Source organism: Netta rufina (assembly GCF_964035555.1).
Source record: "Netta rufina genome assembly, chromosome: 1".
Taxonomy (NCBI): Eukaryota; Metazoa; Chordata; class Aves; order Anseriformes; family Anatidae; genus Netta; species Netta rufina.
The window spans coordinates 7357598-7381827 of NC_140123.1; the positions used below are offsets into that span (position 1 = coordinate 7357598).

At 40.0% G+C, this 24230-nt stretch overlaps 1 protein-coding gene across 8 annotated transcripts in view; it reads left to right on the top strand.

Annotated features, from left to right (window-relative positions):
• Window positions 1–17592, top strand: part of DLG2 (discs large MAGUK scaffold protein 2) — a gene marked incomplete at both ends in the record, with an annotated part of 1073896 nt that extends 1056304 nt beyond the window's left edge. For 7 of the 8 annotated variants that reach the window (XM_084304810.1, XM_084304812.1, XM_084304813.1 and 4 more), the window contains 6 exons: window positions 8125–8175; window positions 8704–8805; window positions 9802–9974; window positions 10683–10792; window positions 16346–16437; window positions 17486–17592. In XM_084304810.1, coding sequence (XP_084160936.1) covers window positions 8125–8175; window positions 8704–8805; window positions 9802–9974; window positions 10683–10792; window positions 16346–16437; window positions 17486–17592 — 635 coding nt within the window. The remainder of the gene's footprint in view (window positions 1–8124; window positions 8176–8703; window positions 8806–9801; window positions 9975–10682; window positions 10793–16345; window positions 16438–17485) is intronic. The other variant, XM_084304816.1, reaches the window with a different exon arrangement.
• Window positions 17593–24230: the final 6638 nt, after the last annotated feature.

Below are 24230 nucleotides of genomic sequence, written 5' to 3' on the forward strand. Positions count from 1 at the left end.
TGAAGCCAACTTTGACTTATTCCCAAACCAGCTAATTAAAAAATGATTGGCAGCTTATTCTCAACTGTATAACTTAAAATGTTCTAATTTTCCATTTCAAATCAAGCTTGTAAGAACATATTTTTTTTTACCATGGACTCATCAGTTTTTATTTTTCAAGACATTCTTTTCATAATGGCCATGAATTTTAAGTCTCTCCACTGCATATGTGTGATAATGCTTTCATGCATAGTTCAGTAAAGGTTTTTACAGCTGTCATCAAAATTACACAAGCATTACCACATCTATTTAGCCTAATTGCATAATTGGTTGTGATTGCATCAATTACTTAGAGAGGCAATACATGACTAAAAGTTAAAAATAAGAAAAAATTAGAAACAAAAATTTTTACCCTCTGTACTTGGTCAGCAATTCATTCTTGTCATGAGATCTGAAGACTCAGAACAAGGCTTAAAGGAGTCCTGATTATTATGTTAGGCCACTGATTAATTAGAGCACTTGCATTTCCTCTTACTTTCCCCATGGGCTTGTATATTATTCAGGCATACTTAAATTTGTACAAGTATTGAAGTTTCATTGCATGGCTTCACAAGCTATATTGATCTTAAACATATAGTACTGATAGACCACTTTTCAGTCATAAGTTCATTCTTAGACTTCTGATGATATTTTTATACATTAGATTTCCAGTCTTTCATAGCTATCAACGTATCTGGAAAGGCTATGCATTTATTTAGGTAAGTAGAGGTCCAAGGAAGGGATTGTGAGTCAAAAAGAGTTTATGAGATTGACTTTCCAATACAGACTGTGCAGATGAAAGAAAACAAGATTTTTTTTTTTAATTTATATTTTATCTGTCTTCAGAAGCACTACTCATTTATTTTTTATTTATTTTATTATTATTATTATTTACTGCCCTAGATATCTTTATGGTTTTTTTGTTTGTTTGTTTTTGTTTGTTTGTTTGTTTGTTTGTTTTCATTCACTACCATTAATAGGATGCCAAAAATCATGGATTTCCACTACATAAGATACATGATGAGGATGAGCATTTGGTTAGATGGTGGCTGCACTTGACAGCTCACAACAGCTCTCCTGCCCTGTTACACACACACTGGATGCAGTTACACCAGCACTGTGAAAGCTCTGGATGCTCTAGCAAGGCAGTAGAAAATGGTGCCTTTTTATGTGTTACGTGAAAAATGCCTAAAATGTCACAGGAAACTGTTGCATTCTACTGAAACTGTAGTTTCCAATCTTTCACAGTGTCTGCCATCTAGCCAGAAAGGGAAAATAAAGACAACTCTTTACATCCATTTCAGGGTTACTCTCTGAAACACCATAAGATCCTTTAATGGGAAAAAATGAATCCTTATGAAACTCTTCTGACTTCCTAGACTTCTCTGTTCAGTTTTTAGAGGGTACAAGTGTCATGGTTTAACCCGGCTGGCAGCTAAACACCACGCAGCCGTTCGCTCACCCTCCCCCCTCCCTCTCTGGGGCAGGGGAGAGAAATGGAAAGTGAAGCCCGTGAGTTGAGATAAAGACAGTTTAATAAGACAGGAAAATAATAATAACAAAATAATAATAACAATAATAATACAATGATGATAATAGTACTACTAATAATAATATGTACAAACAAGTGATGCACAATGCAATTGCTCACCACCCGCTGACCGATGCCCAGCTTAACCCCGAGCAGTCCGGCCCCCTCCCCCCGGCTAGCCACCCCTATATATTGTTTAGCATGACGTCAGATGGTATGGAATACCCCTTTGGCTAGTTCAGGTCACCTGTCCTGGGTCTGTCCCCTCCCAGCTCTTACTGCACCCCCAGCCTGCCTGTTGGCAGGACAGAGCAAAAGGCTGAGATGTCCTTGGCTTGGTATAAGCACTGCTCTGCAACAATTAAAACATCGGGGTGTTATCAGCACTCTTCTCATCCTAAGCCAAAACACAGCATTCCGCCAGCTACTAGGAAGAAAATTAATTCTGTTCTAACTGAAACCAGGACATCTATCCACCCCTTATTCCATACCATTTATGTCATGCTCAGGTTACACTCTTTTCCAGACATTCTAATTAGTCACCTATAGTAGTCACGGTAGTGGTAACATACAGTATTATATAGCAACTAACATGGTACAATTCAGTTCATGGGCTATTCTCACCCAGTATTAAATCTCCTTGAGGTACACACCGGACCTCTCCGTTCTTTTGCATCACCCACCAAGTGTATCCAGGTCCCTGAGCGAAAACAATTCCACGAATGGGTTTGCCTTTTCCTGAGGCAGGAGTAGCCCAGACTGTTTTACCCAGCATATTTTTTACATGCACTACAGGAACTTTATCCCCATCTACAGTACGTAACAGGTTTGATTGGGCAGGTCCAGCTCGGTTGGCAGATCCCCTAGTATTGACTAGCCAGGTGGCCTTTGCCAAATGCGTATCCCAATTTTTGAATGTCCCAGCGCCCATTGCTTTCAATGTAGTCTTTAACAGTCCGTTGTATTGTTCAACGGAGGCTGAGGCCTCTTTCCCGGAGGCTGGTGCGTGATAGGGGATGTGATACACCCACTCAATACCATGTTCTTTGGCCCAAGTGTCTATAAGGTTGTTTCGGAAATGAGTTCCATTGTCTGACTCTATTCTTTCTGGGGTACCATGTCGCCATAGGACTTGCTTTTCAAGGCCCAGGATAGTGTTCCGGGCGGTGGCATGAGGCACAGGATATGTTTCCAGCCATCCGGTGGTTGCTTCCACCATTGTAAGTACGTGGCGCTTGCCATTGCGAGTTTGAGGGAGTGTGATGTAATCAATCTGCCAGGCCTCTCCATATTTATATTTCAGCCATCGTCCTCCATACCAAAGAGGCTTTGACCGTTTGGCTTGCTTGATTGCAGCACATGTTTCACAGTCATGAATAACCTGTGCTATAGCGTCCATGGTCAGGTCCACCCCTCGATCACGAGCCCATCTGTATGTTGCATCTCTACCTTGATGGCCTGAGGTGTCACGGGCCCATCGGGCTATAAATAATTCACCTTTATGCTGCCAATCCAGGTCCACCTGAGCTACTTCAATCTTAGCAGCCTGATCCACCTGCTGGTTGTTCTGATGTTCTTCAGTAGCCTGATTCTTGGGCACATGAGCATCTACGTGACGTACTTTCACAGCCAGGTTCTCTACCCGAGCAGCAATATCTTGCCACAATGCAGCAGCCCAGATGGGTTTGCCCCTACGCTGCCAGTTGTTTTGCTTCCATTGCTGTAACCATCCCCACAGGGCATTTGCTACCATCCATGAATCGGTGTAGAGATAGAGAACTGGCCATTTTTCTCGTTCAGCAATGTCTAAAGCCAGCTGAATGGCCTTCACTTCTGCAAACTGACTCGATTCACCTTCTCCCTCAGCAGCTTCTGCAACTCGTCGTGTAGGACTCCATACAGCAGCCTTCCATCTTCGATGCTTCCCCACAATACGACAGGACCCATCAGTGAACAGGGCATATTTCTTTTCATTTTCTGGTAACTGGTGGTACAGTGGGGCTTCTTCAGCACGACCCACCTCCTCCTCTGATGATATCCCAAAGTATTTACCTTCTGGCCAGTCCATAATCACTTCCAATATTCCTGGGCGACTGGGGTTTCCTATTCGAGCCCGCTGAGTAATTAGTGCAATCCACTTGCTCCTTGTAGCATCAGTTGCATGATGCGTAGAAGAGACCCTTCCCTTGAACATCCAGCCTAGTACCGGCAATCGGGGTGCTAGGAGGAGCTGCGCTTCAGTACTGACCACCTCCGAAGCAGATCGAACTCCTTCATATGCTGCCAATATCTCCTTTTCAGTTGGAGTATAGCGGGCCTCAGATCCTCTGTATCCCCGACTCCAAAACCCCAGGGGCCGACCTCGAGTTTCCCCAGGTTCTTTCTGCCAGAGGCTCCAGGTGGGGCCATTCTCCCCGGCTGCAGTGTAGAGCACATTCTTTACATCTGGTCCTGTTCGAACTGGCCCAAGGGCTACTGCATGGACTATTTCCTGCTTGATTTGTTCAAAGGCTTGTCGTTGTTCAGGGCCCCATTCAAACTCATTCTTCTTACGGGTTACTTGGTAGAGCGGGTTTACAATCAGACTGTAATTTGGGATGTGCATTCTCCAAAACCCCACAACACCTAGGAAAGTCTGTGTTTCTTTTTTGTTAGTTGGTGGAGACATAGCTGTTATTTTGTTGATCACATCCATTGGGATTTGACGACGTCCATCTTGCCATTTTATTCCTAAAAACTGGATCTCTCGTGCAGGTCCTTTGACTTTATTTTGTTTTATGGCAAAACCGGCTTTCAGAAGGATTTGGACTATTTTCTTCCCTTTCTTGAAAACTTCCTCTGCTGTGTCACCCCACACAATAATGTCATCGATGTACTGCAGGTGTTCAGGAGCTTCCCCCTGCTCCAGTGCAAACTCCAAGTTAGTCTTCTCTTCCTGAGCATGAGAACTCACCAACAGGCAAACCAAGAACAAAGGGAGCTGGAGCCATAGCAAACCTGAAAAAGTGAAAGACCTGCAGTAATTTTATTTATGGTGTATTAGATTAAAGAAAGCTTACTTTTTATTTCCCCTCTTTCTTTATCTTCTCCCTTTTCTTCTCTTTTTGACTTCATGGAATTTTACTGAAGAACAAGAGATTAAGCCCTACAGAAAGGTTTTTTTGTTTGTTTGTTTTTTTTTGTTGTTTTTCGTTTTGTTTTGGTTTGGTTTGGTTTGGTTTGGTTTGTCTGTTAAATTTCACAACAATTTTCCAGATCAATACAGCAAACCTGTGCTAATTAAGCCATTAATGTAGGTGGTAAATGAGGCTTAGTCAAATGATAAATAAGAGCCTGTGTCCTGCTGAATTTCATGCTGTGTCACACCTCAAAGCCATCACAAGGTTATGGCAATCTGATTATTGATTGACTCTAGAGCTCTTCATTATACTTAATACTTTATGTACTACTTCAAAACTGTGCAGTACTGAGATCATTAAAGACTACCATCTGGTACTGTTAATGTGCATATCAGCCCCTAAAGACTTACAGGATTTGGTCTGGACAGTGCTTGAAAGGATTTTATTCACATAGAAACTTAAGCTTCCCGAGCCCTTTTTCTGGAAAAGTAAATTACTGGAAATGGCACAGACTTCCACCATGCTCACATCCTGTGTAAGTCTGAAGCTCAGTGATGAAGAGCCTTTCCTCAGGAAGATCACAGAATCACAGAATCACAGAATTTCTAGGTTGGAAGAGACCTCAAGATCATCGAGTCCAACCTCTGACCTAACACTAACAGTCCCCACTAAACCATATCCCTAAGCTCTACATCTAAACGTCTTTTAAAGACTTCCAGGGATGTTCGTAAGTCCTCATGCATCACAGTCAGCCTCAAAGTTTCTCCTTGCTTGCTTCAACCCTTTCCATTGGCTTAAGCTACAATACAATTTGAGTGGGCTGGAGTTGTTTCATTGCCTTCAGTCTGTCCAAGACTTCTGTGAAATTCCAGGCTTGTTTGTCTCTTGTTTGCCCGTACCTGTACACACTGTGTGGATACAGTGACAGCTTTAATATGTGGACGTGTCTTCCAGAGACTGAGCAAAACAGAAGGTAAAATCTGTGCTGGCTTACTTGTGCTGGTTATAAATCTTTGCTGAAGCAAAATATTAGACCACAGAGAAAAATTTAAACAGTGTCAGAGTTCTTGGAAATTTTCTTTTAGTCCTTGTCACCATCACTCATCATCTGTTTAAAAGCAGATATCTGCAGCTGACCTTGCTGTTTAAATGCCTTTATGGGATAAAGAAGACACATACACTCCTGACTTTTTCCCTCATCACAAAGTAGACATCTGAAAGAAGTCAGATGACTCAAGTCATCTATATGACTTGATGACTCAAGATGACTCGATGACTTGATGACTCAAGTCATCTATATAAGCACTTGCCTATTTGCAAGCACCTACTGACTCTATCAGGTACCTAGAGACTAGCTCAGCCTTAAGCACTTGTGATACAAGTTTCTGAAATTAGCTGAAATGAATTCCCCCCCCAAAGATCTGTACACTATTGATATAAGTATTCTGAAGTTTAAGACTGTATTTGTGCAGACAGTCTCCCCTCCACATGTTTAGTATGTGATGGTTTCATCTCAGGCTGTTGAAAGCGTAGCTTTGGCTCCTGGGAGCTGGAGGACAGGCAGTATAAGGGCATCCTCATCCAGCCTGTTGAGTGAATTATTTCATCCCCAGGGAAATGGGGCATCCTGAGTTCTATATCACCCCCAAAATTCCCAGATAAACTTAACAGAAAGTAATAAAATAATAAATAATAAATAATAAATAATAAATAATAAATAATAAATAATAAATAATAAATAATAAATAATAAATAATAAATAATAAATAATAAATAATAAATCTGATGCATGAAACCTATTGCAGTAATAATTCTAGTTTTTTAACTTTACTGAAATTAAGCAAGTGATCACAGTATCAAATATTCACTAAGAAATAATCCATTATCCACGCTCTCATATGCTATGTTGCCTTTACCTCAAAAACTGTCTCATCTTTACCTTTTATTAAAAATGGTGCTTTTTTCTCAGCTGCTTCAATACCATTGCTAGCTTGGAGTTGACCCTGTATGTTCTTGATCTAACACACCACTAATTTTTAATATGCTTTGTCTGTACTCTTTAATTAAATTCTTTTTACTCGGAAGGTTTTCTGACATGTTTCTTACTGCTGTCCAAGTAATATATTATGAAAAAATATCTCTGAGCAAATTAGATTTAAGGGGAAAGTTGAGGGGGCTAAAGGGGTCGGTAAGACTAAACCACCAAAACTTGTGTACCTACCTGGGAGCTAGGCATTGCATTCTATAGAAGTCCTGTTAATATAGTTAAGGAGCCTCAAGAGTGACTCAGATATCAGTCAGACTACCTCAGGGTGAACTGTACCTCCCTCTAAATCCTACCTATATCATCCATCAGGAATCATGTAGCACTCTTCCCCTCTATATGCACACTTTGGTTTGTCAGGAGCCCATCAGAATAATGTCATACAGACTCATGTGTGTGCAAGCAGATGACATGAAGGCAATCCTATTTTGCAGAAGCACAGCTGCCCATAATGACACCCTTTCTTCCATAATATCTAAATTTGTTACAAAATCCCAGCTGTGAATCTTCTCAAAAATGAGCCCCAAACTGAGGAAAAATAAAGTCATGCTTTTAAATTTGATAAGCCTAAATCATATTTATAACCTGCCAGAGCCCTTATGTGGTACCAAGCATGTGACAATGACCCCAAAATAAAGATGTGCAGGAATTATTCATGCAGTAGATTGAAGAATCCTCCCTCTTCTCCTCTCTCACTTTTGTAGAGGAAGGGACAGCAATGCAGGAGGGCTGTACACCTGCGCCCAAGTCCTAAACCATATAGTTCCACTCGTGTCTTGTGTCAAAGTCCTCTGCTTTGGTTCCCAAAATGTCACAGTGAGGCAACACTCTCCTAGCAACAGTGGAGGGAGTGTAAGGAGTGTAAATATGACGCTTTTGTGATAGTTATCTTCAGGTAAAGGGTAAGGGTCAGAGAACAGTTCATAGCTGGATAACAGGCTGTGAATAAACTGAACTATGGAGTTTACACACAGAAGAATGATCAGCCAAAATGTACATTTTCTGAGGGTAAAATGTTCAATTTAGGTAGCCTATGTATATGTCCTGGAGCAGTGTGTTAGGGTCTTAACAAGTGGACAAGCAAAACAGTTGTATCTGAAGTTTCTGCACTATCCATGTAAACAGCCTTGCTATCAAGTCAATGCATGAGGTTTTACTGCCTACACTATTCTGGATCATTGAAAAAGCCCAGTTTCAGCGAAGAGAATTGAAATATATGATAGGGGAGGGAGGGAAAGGGAAAAAAAATGATCTCAGCAGCTTGAAGTTTTGAGGGGCTTTGGAATGGTTCAGGTGAGCACAGTTCCAGAGAGAAGTGTTGAACCCAATCTGCCTGTGTAAAGCATTTTATGAAGCTTCAGTTTTGGAAGCGTTGCATGTCAGCTTCAATCTTGTCTTTCTTCTCTCATCAGGAGGCCAAGAAGACTGCATCCTTTCTTATGAACCTGTCACAAGACAGGAAAGTAAGTTTCTCGTGCTTTTGTGTCACTGTTCCTTATATTTTTCGTTTTACATGTTGGGGACAGTAGAGTAGTAAGCCCTGAAATGGCAGGCCCAGATTTTCCACGGCACCTTCTTGTCCACTCAGGCCATCACATGAGTAAGAAATGACTTAAGGGTGTCCCTTGCTATCTAAATCTCCTCACTATATATGCCTGCTTCCTGACAATCCCAGGACTCCCCCCAGTAGGCTCCCATGGCTTTTACTAATGGTGTTTGACAACATCTGCATGCACCATCACCGAGCTCTGAGCCCTGCCAAATGAGTAGTACTGGTTCCATTTTCCTTAGACATGTCAATAAAAAATTGATCTCTCAATAAAAGCTAGACCTAAGATTTGACTTCAGACTGGACACTAGTCCCATATAAATTATCATTAAAGGCAGCAACTTAACAATAAAGGCAGCAACTCTGCTTAGTACAACTTTGGGAATATTTGCTGTTATTGCCACTAACATCATCAAAATGCACCTTTCTTTTTGTTTGCCAGTTAATTACACCAGGCCAGTTATTATTCTGGGTCCTATGAAAGATCGGATCAACGATGATTTGATATCTGAATTCCCTGATAAGTTTGGGTCATGCGTACCACGTAAGTATGATTTTATTCTTTGTTCTGCAGCAGAGTCAGTTGTATCCCTTGACGCCATGCATTAACTGGATTGAGGTGAAAGCAGCGTCTGCAAACTTTATGTAGAGTTTCTCAAAAGCCATTTTTCCATCAGAGGAAAAAGGTCAAAGGAACAAACGCAAAAAGATTGTGGAGGTCTGTGTGTGACGGTTATGTGGTAAGGTTTGGTAGTGGGTGGGCTGCAGAATGGCCTCTGTGAGAAGAGTCCAGATGCTGCCTCATGTCTCCCTTTAAATAGGGGGCCTTTTAACCACAAATTCAGTTTACTAATCAATTAGTCTTTTATTTCTTAAACAAGATAAAATGTTGAAATACTGGTAACACATAAAATGTTTCAACTCGGTTAAATGTCATCCACCAACAAAATTATGAAGTAGCCTGTGACTTGTGTGAGATCTAGCCTGCCTCCTCTGAAAGCAATACTGGTCCCTGAATTAAGTGGTGTTTATATCTTGGATCACTAGAGGTTGTTGAGTGCTTATTGCAGTCTCTGATTACAGTCTTACTTCATTTAAAGATGTTGGCTCTGCAAATACAACAGCTTAAAATGGCTAGAGATGAAATCAGAATCAGCCTTATAATTAAGGCTAAATTAAATTGATGAGATTGCCATTCATTTTTGCTGCCACAGTAGGATTGGTTTCACAATATGAAATGTGTTTTGCATTTGAGTGTGTTTGTGATCATGATGAAAAAAGTGGAATTCTAGCAAACGCTTATTATATGTTATCCTGTGATTATTATTGGTTAGAGGTAGACATGAGAAGGTATCACTACAAAATGACAACTTTGTTGTCATAACTCCATTAAAAACAAGGTGTAGTAGCCAAAGATACTCCCAGATGGGGAGCACCTCTACTTTACAGCGTTGTCAACTGAGTAAATCTTAATCACTGCATTTTTGCATGACATGGTTTTATAGACTTCTTGATCCTTTCTTTTTTTTGTTTCATGCAGATACCACACGGCCAAAGCGTGACTATGAAGTGGATGGGAGAGATTATCATTTTGTCATTTCAAGAGAACAAATGGAAAAGGATATTCAAGAGCACAAATTTATAGAAGCTGGGCAGTACAATGATAATTTATATGGGACTAGTGTCCAGTCTGTGAGATTTGTGGCAGAAAGGGTAGGTTGGCACCAGCTTTACTGCCCATGCAACATGATCTGGTGTGTGGCCACATTGTATCTCAGATATGCTTCTTCTGCCAAAAATATAAATTATATGAAAAATGTCATCCTAATATTTACAAGATTTATGATGACTCCACGTGTAGAGTCTCTAACTTTGAATGATAACATTCTTGGCACAGTTGGTACCTAGATGTAGTGCCACAGATTCAGCAATTTAACACAGTACCTCAAATACACCCCAAAACAGCCTTCCCTCTTCCCTCTATAAGACAGGTAAATAAACTTATATCACTTCCACAGAGGCAAAGAATGAAGCCCAGAGAGATTAAATGACTTGCCTCAGGTGACATAGGGAGTCTTTGACACAAACAAGAATTGAATTAACCAGTACAGAACATAGATATCATATTATTATTATGAACTGATTTTCCTCATTTCTGAGAAAAATCCATCACCACCCCCAGTAAAAATAAATAAATAAATAAATAAATATGTCCCCATATCTTCAAGTGTAGATTTTATATTAGGACTATATCAAAGGCAAGAGTGCAGAGGAACAGAGTACAGGCCCTGGTGTCCCCGTTCCCTGGTGTGTCAGCCATGGCCCCATCCCAGGGCACTGCCTCACAGAATTGCTTCCCTCTTTTGATTTATCTTCAGCAAACTCTGCAGAAATAAACACATCCTCATCTGTTTCCAACAGGGCAAGCACTGTATACTCGATGTGTCAGGAAATGCTATCAAACGACTACAAGTTGCACAACTCTATCCCATCGCTATCTTCATTAAGCCTAAATCATGGGAGCCTCTGATGTAAGTATAAACTCCTCCAAGCTCCTCCAAGTGATTTTTATATATATTTTGGGGGGGGGCTGTAATCTCAAGTGGCACATCACAGGTCTGGAATCTGTGTTTTGCCTGTCTTCTAAAATCAGTAATAACATCAGGATGTGAGAACAGTGAAGACTTGCTCTCCATGCATACCATCTGCTGTACCCCAGAGTCTCAAGGAATGAGCCAAAGCTGCCTTTGAACCTTTCCCAGTTGGACATGTGGGCTTAGGTGCTGGACCATGAAGGACTCCCCACCAGTGCTCCGAGTACTTGTTCCAACCTGGCAGCAGGTTCACCAAGGACTTGTGTGTCACAGCTTGTCCCATCCAGCCTTGGGTGTTCTTGGGGTGTAGTCACAGTGCACACACATGGGTGAACCAGAGGGTAAACCTGTGTCAGACTCACAGTGTATGCTTCTTCACCAGCCCTTCATATGCTTGAAGAGCAAGAGGATAAGCAAGGACCTGCATGACAAGAGAGGGTTAAACACTCCTTCCAAGAAGGAAAAGAGAAGGCACCAATTTCATGCTGTCTCTAGGCGGACTAATTTCGGTACTAAGGAAAATCTTGGGATTAAGGGAACAATTAAGCAGCTTAAGTGCATAACTGGAAGGACAAAAAAAAGTTATGAGGCAACCAATGTCAAGAGTGTCAAGAGCAAGTCAAATTGACCTTATTTTCTTATGTCAGGAGATGAGTATCAATAATTGTATCATCTTGATTTTTATTCTGGCTCTTGACACATGCCCATGGGACATTCTCAGTAGTAGCTTAAGGAAATATTGTCCAGAGGGAATCATTAGAGCATGTGCACAACCACACTCAGACGGTCATTGAAAATGGAAGTGGGAGGATAACAGATATCCTGAAAGTGTATTTCCTGAGCTGTCGGACTACTCGTTATTTTCATTAATTACTTGGACAATGAATTGGGCAGTACTTTTGTAAAGTTTATGACTAACTCTAGGCTGAGAGAGGTGGAAAGCACTTTGGAGGATAAGATTAAAATTCAATGTAAAATGAGTAAGACGAAATTCAGCACAGACAAAGGAGAGAAAATGAAATGCACAAGTACAAGCAGGGAATAATTAAGCAATAGCACTGCAGAAAAGCATCTGGCGGTTGGGATGGATCACACAGGAATATGAATGGATGGTTAATGCTGTTGCAAAAAAGGAAACTGCCACTGTGGGCTGCATTAACATCAGTGTTGTGTAAAGACAACATAGACAGTTATTTTGTTTTAGTTGGTAGGGATAAGGCTTCAGCTGGAGTGCTGTCCTGGTTCTGGGTACCACCCGGGAAGTGGAGGAGGAAAGGGGGGAGAGAAGATTGAGGAGAAAATAGGGTAGTGATCTTCACAGTAGTTAAAGCTCAGGATAAAATACACATTTTCCATGTACAACTATGGAGAGAATATATTGGCTTAATTTGCTGTGATGTGGATGACAGTTAGAACTCCACTCTTCTGTCACCAAAAGCTTTGCAAACACCAGGTGACGCCATAGGTATCTGTTGTATAACTAAAATGTAGATATCCCTCACTCCTGTGACAGATGCATATCTGGTTATGGTAAATGTATGACTGCAAACATTGGGTCATAGAGCTGGAGACAGCTAACATGCCCCACCCCATGACTGAATGTGCATCCTTTTTGGCCATACCTTTTGGTGATAAGATTGCTGCAGGCCCAGGCACATTACAGGGAATGATGCACGATATGTGGTACTTTTAAAGTCCTATTCAGATCAAAGACATATTAGGTTGGATGAATTCTTCACATTTCTTCCAGCCCTGCAATTCACTTATATTCTGATTATCTATAGAAAGGTCAAGGAAGTCTGACAGCCATTGATTGCTTTAAGATGGATCTTAACCTGCAGTTTTCCCATCCATAAAATGCTTCCATTATTTGTTTAATGCTTACATTGCATCTGGTGTGATAAAAACGTAGTAAATAAATAGGCTTTTTACTCTGAAAATACATTAGAAACAACCAAATATGTGGCGATAATTTGAAGGCTTAGCTGATGTGCTGTAAGAACAACAAATCCCTGAAAAGATTGACTGGAAAGAATTATGAAAAGGCAAAATATTATGACAATCACCCTATTAATAAACCAAAGCAATGCTAATATTTCACTTAGGACAAAACAAATTATGCAGAGTTAGCAGAATTTTCCTTAGTAGTATAAATCAAAAGTAAGCTATTCTTCATTCTCTAAACCTAAACCTGCATCAGTGTTGATAGAACAGTAGGGATAAACAAAGTGAAATCCATGATATGACTTTGAATTCTTTGTTCTACAGTATCGCACGGAAAACACCCTTAACTAGAAATCTAGACTTTAATAGGGCAGCAAAAGTCCGTTTATATCAGTATTAGTTTGGAATCTTTTTGCAGGTATACGCTTTATAGAAATAAGTTATGTAAAGCCAATACACCACCTCCTGAAAAAAATGAGAAAAAAGTAATGAGTTCAGGCATTCTAAATTACTGTATTCCCTGCAGCCTGCTTTCCACAAGTAACATTTTTATCTAGTTAATCTATCTAATATGTATTTTTCTTATCAAACATATAAGATTCTAAATTTTATTCTTTAATTTTCTAGAATTAGAAAATCATCTAATTCTAACTATAATTTTATTCTAGAGTTCTTATAATATAAATAGTATCAATCTCTTTTAAGAATTGTATTGATAATAATGGCATAATTCTAAGCTCCCTGCTCACAAAAATCATTTATTTTATTTAGTAATGAAGTTAAATCACTCAGGTCTGGCTAAACTTATCTTCTTGCTGCCCAGGAGATGCAGGGCAGCTTTCCACATTCTCATAGTGGGTAAAGCCATCTCATTTGTACCCTGGGGTAAGAAGAAGCATATGGGCAGTTCCCACAGATGAACAGCAAATCCTAAACCTAATTTTTCTCATGGCAATTTGTTTGTGCAGCCCTCTTTTTTGCTATAATCAGAAAACATAAAAAATTATAGGAATTATACCAGTATAAAATCTGCTTGAAATGATAGATCTGCCATAACTGCTACCCTTGCTCATACAAATGAGTTGAGGGTTAATTTTAGAGAAAGTTAAAATCATAGAAGACAAAAAAAAAAAAAAATCTAATCAGAAAATTAGACTTTTTTCCCTTCCTGCCTTCCTTCCGTCTTTGCCCACCTCTACACGACTCCACCTCACAGGTTTAATCCCAGGGGGGACCCTGTTGGTACCTCTCTACCTCTCTTTAGAAGAGGGAGGATAGTGGTTGGATCACAAGGATGAGAGCTGGAAGTAATGAAGAGGCTGTCTGGGAGAGTGCTTCATTGGGAGAGGAGAAAAACTCTGGGAAAGATGCCTGGAGGGACAGCTCGTTGCAAGCATTTTTAATTCACCATCTGTGCAGGTCCCTGGCTAGAAAAGAAAAAAAAAATCGAAGGGACCCTTGTTTGACAGCATTTTTAATTCACCATGAGCGATAGTCCTCCATCTTCTCTATCCTCTCTCCTGGAGGCACAGGTTGGGCAGAGGCTTGAATACAACTAGCAGTTTTACACCACAGGCAAATTTATGTCCTGCAAATATAATACAAATTTCTGCTTATTCCAAGGCATTTATTCACTTAAGTGCTTGTTTATATTTTTATTTATGTTTTCTCTTCTGATAGTCAAAGATATTGAGGAAACCTCAGAAATTTACCAGGAACAGATCTGGAAGGAGGAGAATGTTTTTAGCACTAGAATATTGGCTGAGTGAGATAAAATGTGAAGTTCACCTGCAAATTTGCAATGCTATTTCCTGCTCCAAGCCAGAATTTCAGTTCCGTCACTGAAAGACACATTCACATAGGCACAGCTGATGAGAAAACTGACTGAACTCAATTAGATAGCGATCCTTCCAATAAATAGAATTAGTAGTATTACAAATTTAGCAGCATAACGCAGATTGGCATATATTAAACCTGTTTATACAATCCACAATGACTGCCACAATCTTTTCATAGGTATCTTTCTTATCCTTCATTTTATAAATCTGCTTTCTGCAGTGCACTGGTACTTCCAGAGAGATGTACTAAGCAGTGTTCCCACTCATATGGTTTAGTTATACAGATAGACAACTTTCAGTCCTTTCTACAAAAATATTTTTGCATCTGGGACAACTTACAGGGTGCTTTTCAGAAGTTAGGTGGGAATTAGCTGTAACGAGTTCAGACTGTGGAGCACTTCATAGATCATTTTTTATGCACCATCATGCACATAATTTCCTACATGCATCAAACATGTCAAACTGTATACAGCCCATTACCACATAATCATATGATTCAGTGCAAGGCATTAAATCAGATTTATGTAGGACACAAGATGCTCACTTCTCTTGCTTTCTGAGTTGCCTCAGAAAATTTCCCTCGTGTTTTAAGAAAACTGAATCCATGCTGTAGAAACTCCTAAAACAATAAAATTCTATTTATTATTACTAATTAATTTGGATACCTGTAGGCATGTATGTGTAAGGCACTGAATGATTATGAGCTTGATTCTTTGCAAGTATACAGTGGTATTAACCGAGCATGCATGGGCAAGACAACTCATTACTTACAGCTATTAAATAATGCCTCTGTTGAAACAGAAATGCTTCATCAAATAACAAAAGATTTGCAATAATAGAATACTACTGGCACTTTCTACATTTTTACATTTATTGGTACCCTGAACATTTTAGAGTCTACAAGACACTCTTGACTGGGAATCTCTATATTTAGTCAGAAGGAACTGGAACAGAAGAGAACACAAATAAGTAACTCATCATAACTCTTCCTTCCACAAAGACTTAGTTTGATGTCTTGTGACTTTACAGAACTCATGCCCAGACCTGAACCCAGAAGTCTTTCTGGAAGACAGTGCATGGGTCCCTCTGGGGCTGCCCTACAGGGTTCACAATGACTCCGGGCTTTCTCTAATAGACTCAGGATTTTCACTGCATGCAATCCTGCCTTTATTCATGATTTCTTCACTTCAACTACCCCAGCTTCAGTCAAGCCTCAGATTCAAGTCCAAGCCTCAACAGCTTGGACAACCTCATTCAGCCAAGACAGGCAGCCTTGAGCCTGGGAAATAAGGAGGCTCCTGAAGGATCTTCAGCTCTGGAGGCAGAAGTGCCTTAAGTGCTCAGACCTTGAGACCTCCTTGGCTCCCAAACTAAGCCAGGGGTTCCTGATGCCAAATGTCCCTTTCAGTTAGCAGTTACCAAATCCAGGCCTTGTATATTGTTTGAGAATGTGATGTGGTAAACCCAAAATAAAAATCTAGGGGAGAAATGGGAAATAGTCAGAGGTAAAATCTGGACATGTAGGTTTATACTACATAAAAATGAGATTATAAGTATAAACTACTGAAGCTGCTCATGAACAGATGGAACAGTTTCAGCACTTGATTCCTGTACCAATCTCAGTCAATCTCTGAATTAAGTTGAGTGTATCTTTTAGAAAACTCTTTGAGTAAGAATCTAAACTTGATGACTTCCTCTCTGTTTCTAGGGAAATGAATAAACGTCTTACAGAGGAGCAAGCCAAGAAAACCTATGATCGAGCAATTAAATTAGAACAAGAATTTGGAGAATATTTTACAGGTATGTTTTATTAAAAACAGTTGTTTCCCAAGGTGTAGTCTTTTCTTACAAAACAACTTACAAAAGGCTCTGTCACTGGAATAAAGTGCATATTAGTATAGTGTGGCCACTGTAAAGACTGTTAGAGTGGGACTATTGTTTCCCATGAAATTCAAGGGCAGTTTGATGCCCTGAAGGAATAGCTGTGCATGAATTTTATTCCCTCCCTGCCCCAAACGTGCTTTTGCTGAAATGAGTAAAAATGTTGCGTCATTGCATTCATACATACCAAGGCAGAATTCCTCACTGCCTCAAGACAATCATATAATCATGGAATACTAGAATATCCCAAGTTGGAAAGGACCCACATGGATCGTGGAAGGGAAAGAGAAAGGCATCTTCTTCCTGACCTGGAGAAGAGCAGGATTTAAGGCCTCTGGGCTGCAGCATTTCTTTTGGGCTGGATTAGGCAGCTCTATACTCACTCAACTGGTATTTGTGGATAGCACTCAGAAGCTCCCACTGCTTGCATATGCTGACAATGCACATGATCTGAACTGCAATTCCAGATTTCTGCTGTGAGGACAAGCAATTAAAGAGTATAGAGATTGCTTTGTGTTGCAGTTGCTTTATCTTCTGTAACTTTTGGCCTGATCTAATTAAATTGTGCAGGCAAAGGTGACTTTATTATAGCCAGGTCAGGTAAAGAACAGGCTGTAAATCTGATGCTACTCATTAGCTTCTAAATCAAATTAAATGTTAAGTTTGACTTGGAACGGTGGGAACCTACCACGCTGCCCTCATGAGACAGAGCTACTTGTTCTCTAAATTAACCTTGCTCATTGAATTTACTATAAGCAGTGGGATGGGTCTTTGTCATGGGAAGGTTCCACTGTTTTGAACTTTGTTGCCATCTGCAAGGTGTATGAGTTTTCCATAATCAAAGCATCACAGGGCTGCTATTTCTATTGATTGCATAACTATCTGTAAGTACACTGAAAATCTGCTGACAAAGAATGCTGTAGAATATGTCAATTAAAAGAAGTATTGATATGTTTTCTTACCACAGCTATTGTCCAAGGAGATAGCTTAGAAGATATATATAATCAATGCAAACTTGTAATTGAAGAACAATCTGGGCCTTTCATCTGGATTCCTTCAAAGGAAAAATTATAAATTAGCCACTGCACCTCTGATTACGACGGGAGAATATTTAGAAGAAAACCATAATATACTATTTGGAGGCTTTCCTGTTTTTGTTGCATTTATGTTCTTTGCAGTCAATGTGAATTTTGATGAATGTACAACACAAAGTGTTTGAAGCCATGAAGGACACTGATGGGTCAAAGGGTAGGAACAAAAAGACTTCTACCATATAAAGCAAATCTGTTGTGTGCTGAAAGCACCAGTTGTAGGTATAAACTTTTGACATGGAGACCCTCTGTCAAGGGGAGCTAGCCACCTCCTGTGCCCGTGCGGACATTTTGATCAATTTCAATGGCTGAGCTCAGTGTGTTGATTGCTTTAAAGAGAAGTTCCCAGCTCTTGAACCTCATATAGGGCTTGATCCTGCAAGGCGCTCAGCACTTGACCCCAGTTCCTACACATGTGAGTAGTCCATTGACTTGGAGTCACTTGTGATCCTTCCCTATGCCGTTCAGTCCCATCAGTTCCAGTAGGACTGTTCATGTGCTTAAAGCTAAGCACGGGCTTAAGTGTTTTGCTAGATCAGGGCCACATGCACCTTGCAAAATCAATCTCAGAGTACTTGGTCCACTTCCTACTGAAGTCATTGATAGGTCTGTCTTTGACTTGACTCGAGGTGGATCCTATTCTAAGCTTGTCATTGCACATTTGTAGTTGGTACACCTCTACTTTGGTAACTATGCACATCTTTTGATTTCTGAAACCAAGTCAAGCATTTCTTTTCTCCCCTTTGGAAACACTATTGCATCAGGAACTAATAACAATATAATTTATTTTAACGGAGTCTGGGGGTGAGAGAGGATGGAAGCATTTCACATCACACGTATGTGCACACAAACCCATTCCCGTGCAGACACACACAAGTATGAGGATTCACAGCACCTATGTTGACAAGGAGGGATACAACTGGGAAAAGCTTTAAAATTTTTGATTGTCTATTTTATCATTTATATTGATAGAAGGCACTTAAAGATGGAATAATTTATAAAAATAAAAATATATTGATGTATAGAAACTAATTTCTATAGGTACAAATGCTTTTGTGAGATATTTTGTAAAGATTAATTAATTGAAAGATTAAATATTTACACCCTTGTGAGACTGTAAAATGTAAAGAGGACCATCAAGTTGCATTATCCCTTTTCTGTAACAAATTCTCTATTACTAATGACAAGCAAGATAATTCCTTAAATTGCAGTTGTCAGATTGTTTGTCTCTCAATCTAATCTTCTCCCTTGCCTCTATTTAATCATGATGAGCTCCTGTGGGAAGATCTCTTGAACTGACTGCCCTGCAGGACCTTTTCTGAACACAAAAGGATAATGCATCTTTAAATTGAAATGGATGATTTTACAGAAACAAGATGTCAGTGCTTGAGTGCAGTTATAACACTTCACCCGAAAATGTTTTATGATTGTTCCTGTTTCTTTAAATGAAATACCAAAAGTATTTGATCCTTCCTCTCTTTGTAGGCAGGCAGGTCAGCAACTAACTTGTATCTTCATTCATTTCACAGTCAACAAGGGTCTTAAAAGCAAAAACTGAGGCAATGGTCATTTGTGAGGGATTTGGGGAATGTCTGTGGAATCGCAGTTTAGGGTGCAGGGAAAGAGGAGAGGGAGGTATTTTTTTCTCATTTCACATTGCCCTTCTTTTGTATACTGATGCTGTTCTTCACTCTGACACAGAAGGGGACAACTGCAAGAGATACAATGACAGTAAGCTGAATTGCCTTTGCTGCTGCTGGACCAAGTTTTATAGAAAACCCACAATCTCCTGCCTGCTATGCTGCAGGAGTCCAATACTTATTAGCTGGTGGCTACAGCAACTCTAATGTTTAAGGACGTTTTAAGGGCAAATGCTAAATAGACTTCTCAGTCACTCGTCCATTTGAAGCTTACATTTCTGCGCCCTGTCAAGCTGACAGGTATATCCAGCCAACCTCCACAGAGAGTACAATGAGCTGGATGTTTGCAATATAGCCACCAGTGGTGACAGGGTTAAAATGCAGGCATTTCGGTGGCCCTGAGGTGGCCCCTCACGTACTGTCCTGCTATGGTAACTTTGAGAAGTTCACACTTCTTTTACAACTATTTTTCTTGCCTGGCCAGCACAGATTTATGTACGAGGGATTCAGTTAAGTCTCCAAAAGAGCTTTGTAACCAGAAGGGCTAGAAACTTTTTTTATAACATAAAAATGAATGAAAGCTTAGATTTTGGGTAATTCTGCAGAAATCCACAGTGTCCCCAGATCTTTGGATTATTCCAGGCTGGCAAAGTACTATTGCCCCAGGCTGGCAAATAGCCCACCAGACCTGAAAAAAAAATAAGTATCCTAAAGCAGGAACTTCATTCTAATTTTCAACTCTGTTTTTAAGCAATCAATTACGCCTGCTTCTTTGTTTCTTAGTTCAGCATGCAACCTTTTACAGCACTATCCTTCTAGTAACTGTTTTGCTTTGTCATGTGCTGTGCTTTACAGTGAACAGTAACACTATGGCTGAGTACAATCAATTTTTCCATCAGTCCTTGGTTACTGTAGTAACACTATTTATTTTTCCTTGTCTGTTGTTTGTGCTTCCAGTTTAGAGTTGCCATTGCACTTCTTCTTTTTTTTTTTTTTTTTTTTAATAAAATATATATTTAAAAACAATTCACCAAGAGAAGCAGTAAGAAGTCTTATTTCTCTTAGGACTTGTACTCCCATTTGTTTTGTGTGTTGATGTTTGTGTTTCACGTTTCAGCATCCTCAGAGCTGCAGTTCATTTTTGCATTGCAGCTGTTCAGATCATACTGGGTGGTAGTGGGAGGAGGAAGAGAAACACAAGATTCATGCAAAATTACATCTGGTGCAAAAAAAAAAAAAAAAAAAAAAAAAAAAGTCCAAAATCACAACCCACAGCAATTGGCACCTGAGATCATATTGATGCTAACACAGCTTAGAGTAATCAGTTTCCTTTTCTGTCCATGTAAAAGACTAGTGAGTGTCTAAACATGAGACAAATGCAAATGCTGGACCCTTTAGGAAAAGTGCCAGATCACACCCCTGGTGCTATTTCTCATGTTCTGGCACAGTGTGTAGCACCATAGGGTCTAAGCAGAACCAAAATTATCACAGTTTTTGTCCACCCATGAATGATCACAATGGCATCTTGCTAGCTTTGTGCAGATGTGCAATATTACAACCAATTTATTTCTCCTTGCCACAGAGCATCTTCCGTGCACTGACTCATTGAGAGCTTGCTAACAGGGCTCAGTGAAAAGGCTCTCTTTGTTGGTCTATTGGTCTGACCATGAACCAGTGAAAGAGCCTCTTTCTTGCTTAATTTCCCTTCCTACAGAGGTACCCTGTCCATGCTAGTGCTTTGTAATTTCTTTGGTAGTAAAGGCTGTTTCTAGATTAATATTCTGTGATGTAATTGTGTTTGTAGCTAGCATGGTTTGATGCTCTGGTGTGGATAGGGTCCTAGGAACCACCCTGTGAAAGTCAAGGATAAGAAATCTCTCCGTTGCACTGAAATTTCAAATCCTCATCCTGGAGAGTGGCATTGAACCTGGGCTAATAACCACTACGAGCCAGCAACAGTGTCCTAGCTATACAACATCCACCTACCTATTTACATTTGTTTTCTATGGAGAAATTTTTGGTGTTACACCATCACTGTTACTAGCTCATCAGCAGTCAGTCAAATTGTATTTTTGCTTTGGGTTTCTCCTTATTTTCTTTTTCTTTTTTCAAATTATATCCGTGACCAGAGGATTCAGTGAGTGACAACATATGAGGATATTTGTAGGGAAAACAGTGTTAATGCACAAAAGTTTCCATTTTCTTTTCAAGCTGCAGATTTAAAGCCATAATATCTGCCATATTCACAGAAAAGTGGTCTTTTATGTTCATAGCTTTTAATCTCAGCATTTCTTCTCTTGAACATTTTATCTGCCATGTTATGCATGCGGTTCACTGTGCAACTGCATTCATGTGCTCAGGCCCATGCTTTGGTGAAATAAATGTGTTTTCCTGTTCCATTAAAAATAAGACATCTTGTCAATTAGCTCAGAGGTAAGAATGAGGTTGTCATTATGTAAAAACAAATTGACTGTTCCCTTGCAGGATATTTTAGGGCACAAATCAGAATAAAGCTGACAGCAAATAACAACTAAAACCTTTTCAACACACAGCTAGCCTAGATCCTCAGCTGGTGGAAATCACGGTCACTCCACCAGTTTCAGTGGAGTCCATCCCATTTACACCACCTGAATTTAAACATCCATCCTCTTCATTATGTCAACCTTTTAGCACTACTGTAAAGCACCAGGGCCGTGTTATTAACAGCAGCTCAGCACTTTCCACCATTATTAATGTCTATATTACATTAATACATCATTACCTAGAGGGCTAAGTTCTGGACCAAGATCCCTTGGAGGTAGGTGCAGTGAAATTACCAAATGTGAAGACACCTCATGGGCCAAACGCTATGGCCAGATTTTCAGAAGGCTTCAGCACCACTGTTATCTCACCAAGAGCAATAGGAACCCCGCTGGCCCTTTCGAGAATCTGTAGGGTGAGGAGTCTGAGGTGTGAGCCATCGTCACTCACCCTGCGTTACCAGCTTACACTTCTTGCCCTGACCTACAGCCCAGGTACCTTGTTCTGGTGTCAAAGAGCATTCCTGAGGATGGGCAGTAGCCAGTATCCTAGGCAAGATCTTTGGAAAAAATATAAAATAATAATAATATTAATAAAAAGACAACACTGTTGGCTCTTAGTGGGATAGCAATCTTTCCATTTCTGGATTTGTGTTCCTAAATTTGAAACGGTCAGCCCGAATTTCTGAGTGCAACAGTCTGCACGCGGCAGGCTACTCCATCTGGCATGCTGGCCAATGCGTGTCTCTTTGGCAGGATGTTTCTCAGTCCAGCTGTAGTGTGGGGTACTCAGAATCTGAACTGGAGTTTACAAAATACCCTGTCCAGCTTACACTCCTGTTATGTGTAAATACTTTGCGCATCCATTCCATTTGTGTAAAGAATAAAGCACACACAATTATAAAATTCAAGATGTATATTTCATACTAACCGTGTCCTTGCTTATTTATTCCAGTCCAAGCTCTCAGCTGTGGTTCAGTTGTAAATGCTTGATAGAGTGTTTATAAATATGTCATGAATTTTATTATAAATATTAATATTAAAGCATTTTTACACTTTATAGCAAATGGCTTCTTCACAAGGCATAATTTGTCTTTTTTCCTTAAAGCAGAATAGTAAAAAAGAATGAATATGCTCTTAATATGTCTTGAGACCCTATCACATCTGTCACACAAGACAGACAAATCTGGAAGTGGGATGGTGATTTCAAGAACAACCGAGGATAAAGAAACTTTTCTTTCTTGTACTTTTTCCTCTTTGACTTCACAGTAATGTGACAGTTGCCACAAAGAAGATTCACTCTGGTGAGCTACTGGCAGGGTCTCCACATCACTTTTTTGTTGTATATTGGGTAACATTAACATCTTGACAAATAATTATCAGATTTTTTTCGTTTAGTTAAGGACTCTTTTTCTATGTTTCTGACACCACAGCCATTGGGCTAAGTATTGTAATAGTCACATGCTTGCAAGCAGTTTAGTGGAGCATAAACTTCAGTTGTGCTATGGGATCCCAACAGACCAAGAGCCTTGGCTGTTGGCCATCCCAAGAAAGTCTTTGCAGATGTCTTGTGGGCTCTGGGAAGGTCACATGAACATTGTCAATTTTCAGCAGAGACAGAAACACAACAGGGACACTGCTTTTGAGACACAGCCTGTACTAAATTCAGTCTGCAGAGGACCACAGAGCTTCCATATGGCTCTGGGAGCCAGAACTGACACTACAGGGAGAAAAATTCTGTTCATGGAGTTTTACGTGCATAATCACAAGGATGGTTAATCATCTAAACATTCATTGTGAAGCTTTAGAGTTCTTGAATAGATTTAGAAGAGGGAGAGAAGCCAAACAACAGTTCACATTCATATGCAGATGAGCATAACTTAAAAAAAAAAAAAAAACTGTTTACTGAGATTTTTCACAGCAGTAAGTTACTGCTCCAACAGGCAGCAACAAAATGAAGTTGCTTTCCTGAGCAGTGCTGTACAAAGCAGTCTGTAGGTGGGCTCTTCATTACAGAGCAGCCTCTCTTAAAGTACTTTCTTCACCCTGTCTCTGGGCAAATCTGAACTAATTCCCCAGACTACATTTGGGGAAAAAAAAAAAAAAAAAAAAAAAAAAGAGAGAGAGAGAGAGAAACTTGGAAAATAAATTTTGTAAAATGCCTGGGAAACAGGAAATACTTACAATTGCAGAACCTAGACAAGCTGTGACAGCAGTGGCAAAGCTTGCCAGCCTGTTGCCTCAGCCAGGCATGTGGCATGTTCTGAATGGGCTCCTTCTCTCACTTGTCCCACTGCCTTTTAATTGTCATTTCACATATCCAGCCACGTATCTGGGCTCATTTTTCCAGTCATGCCCCCATGGCTTCAAAGACATGATGTCCCAATTTGAAAAATTATTTGGGACCAGTCACAAAGCAGATGAGCAGTATTTCTATGTACAGAAACAACCAAGTGCCTAGT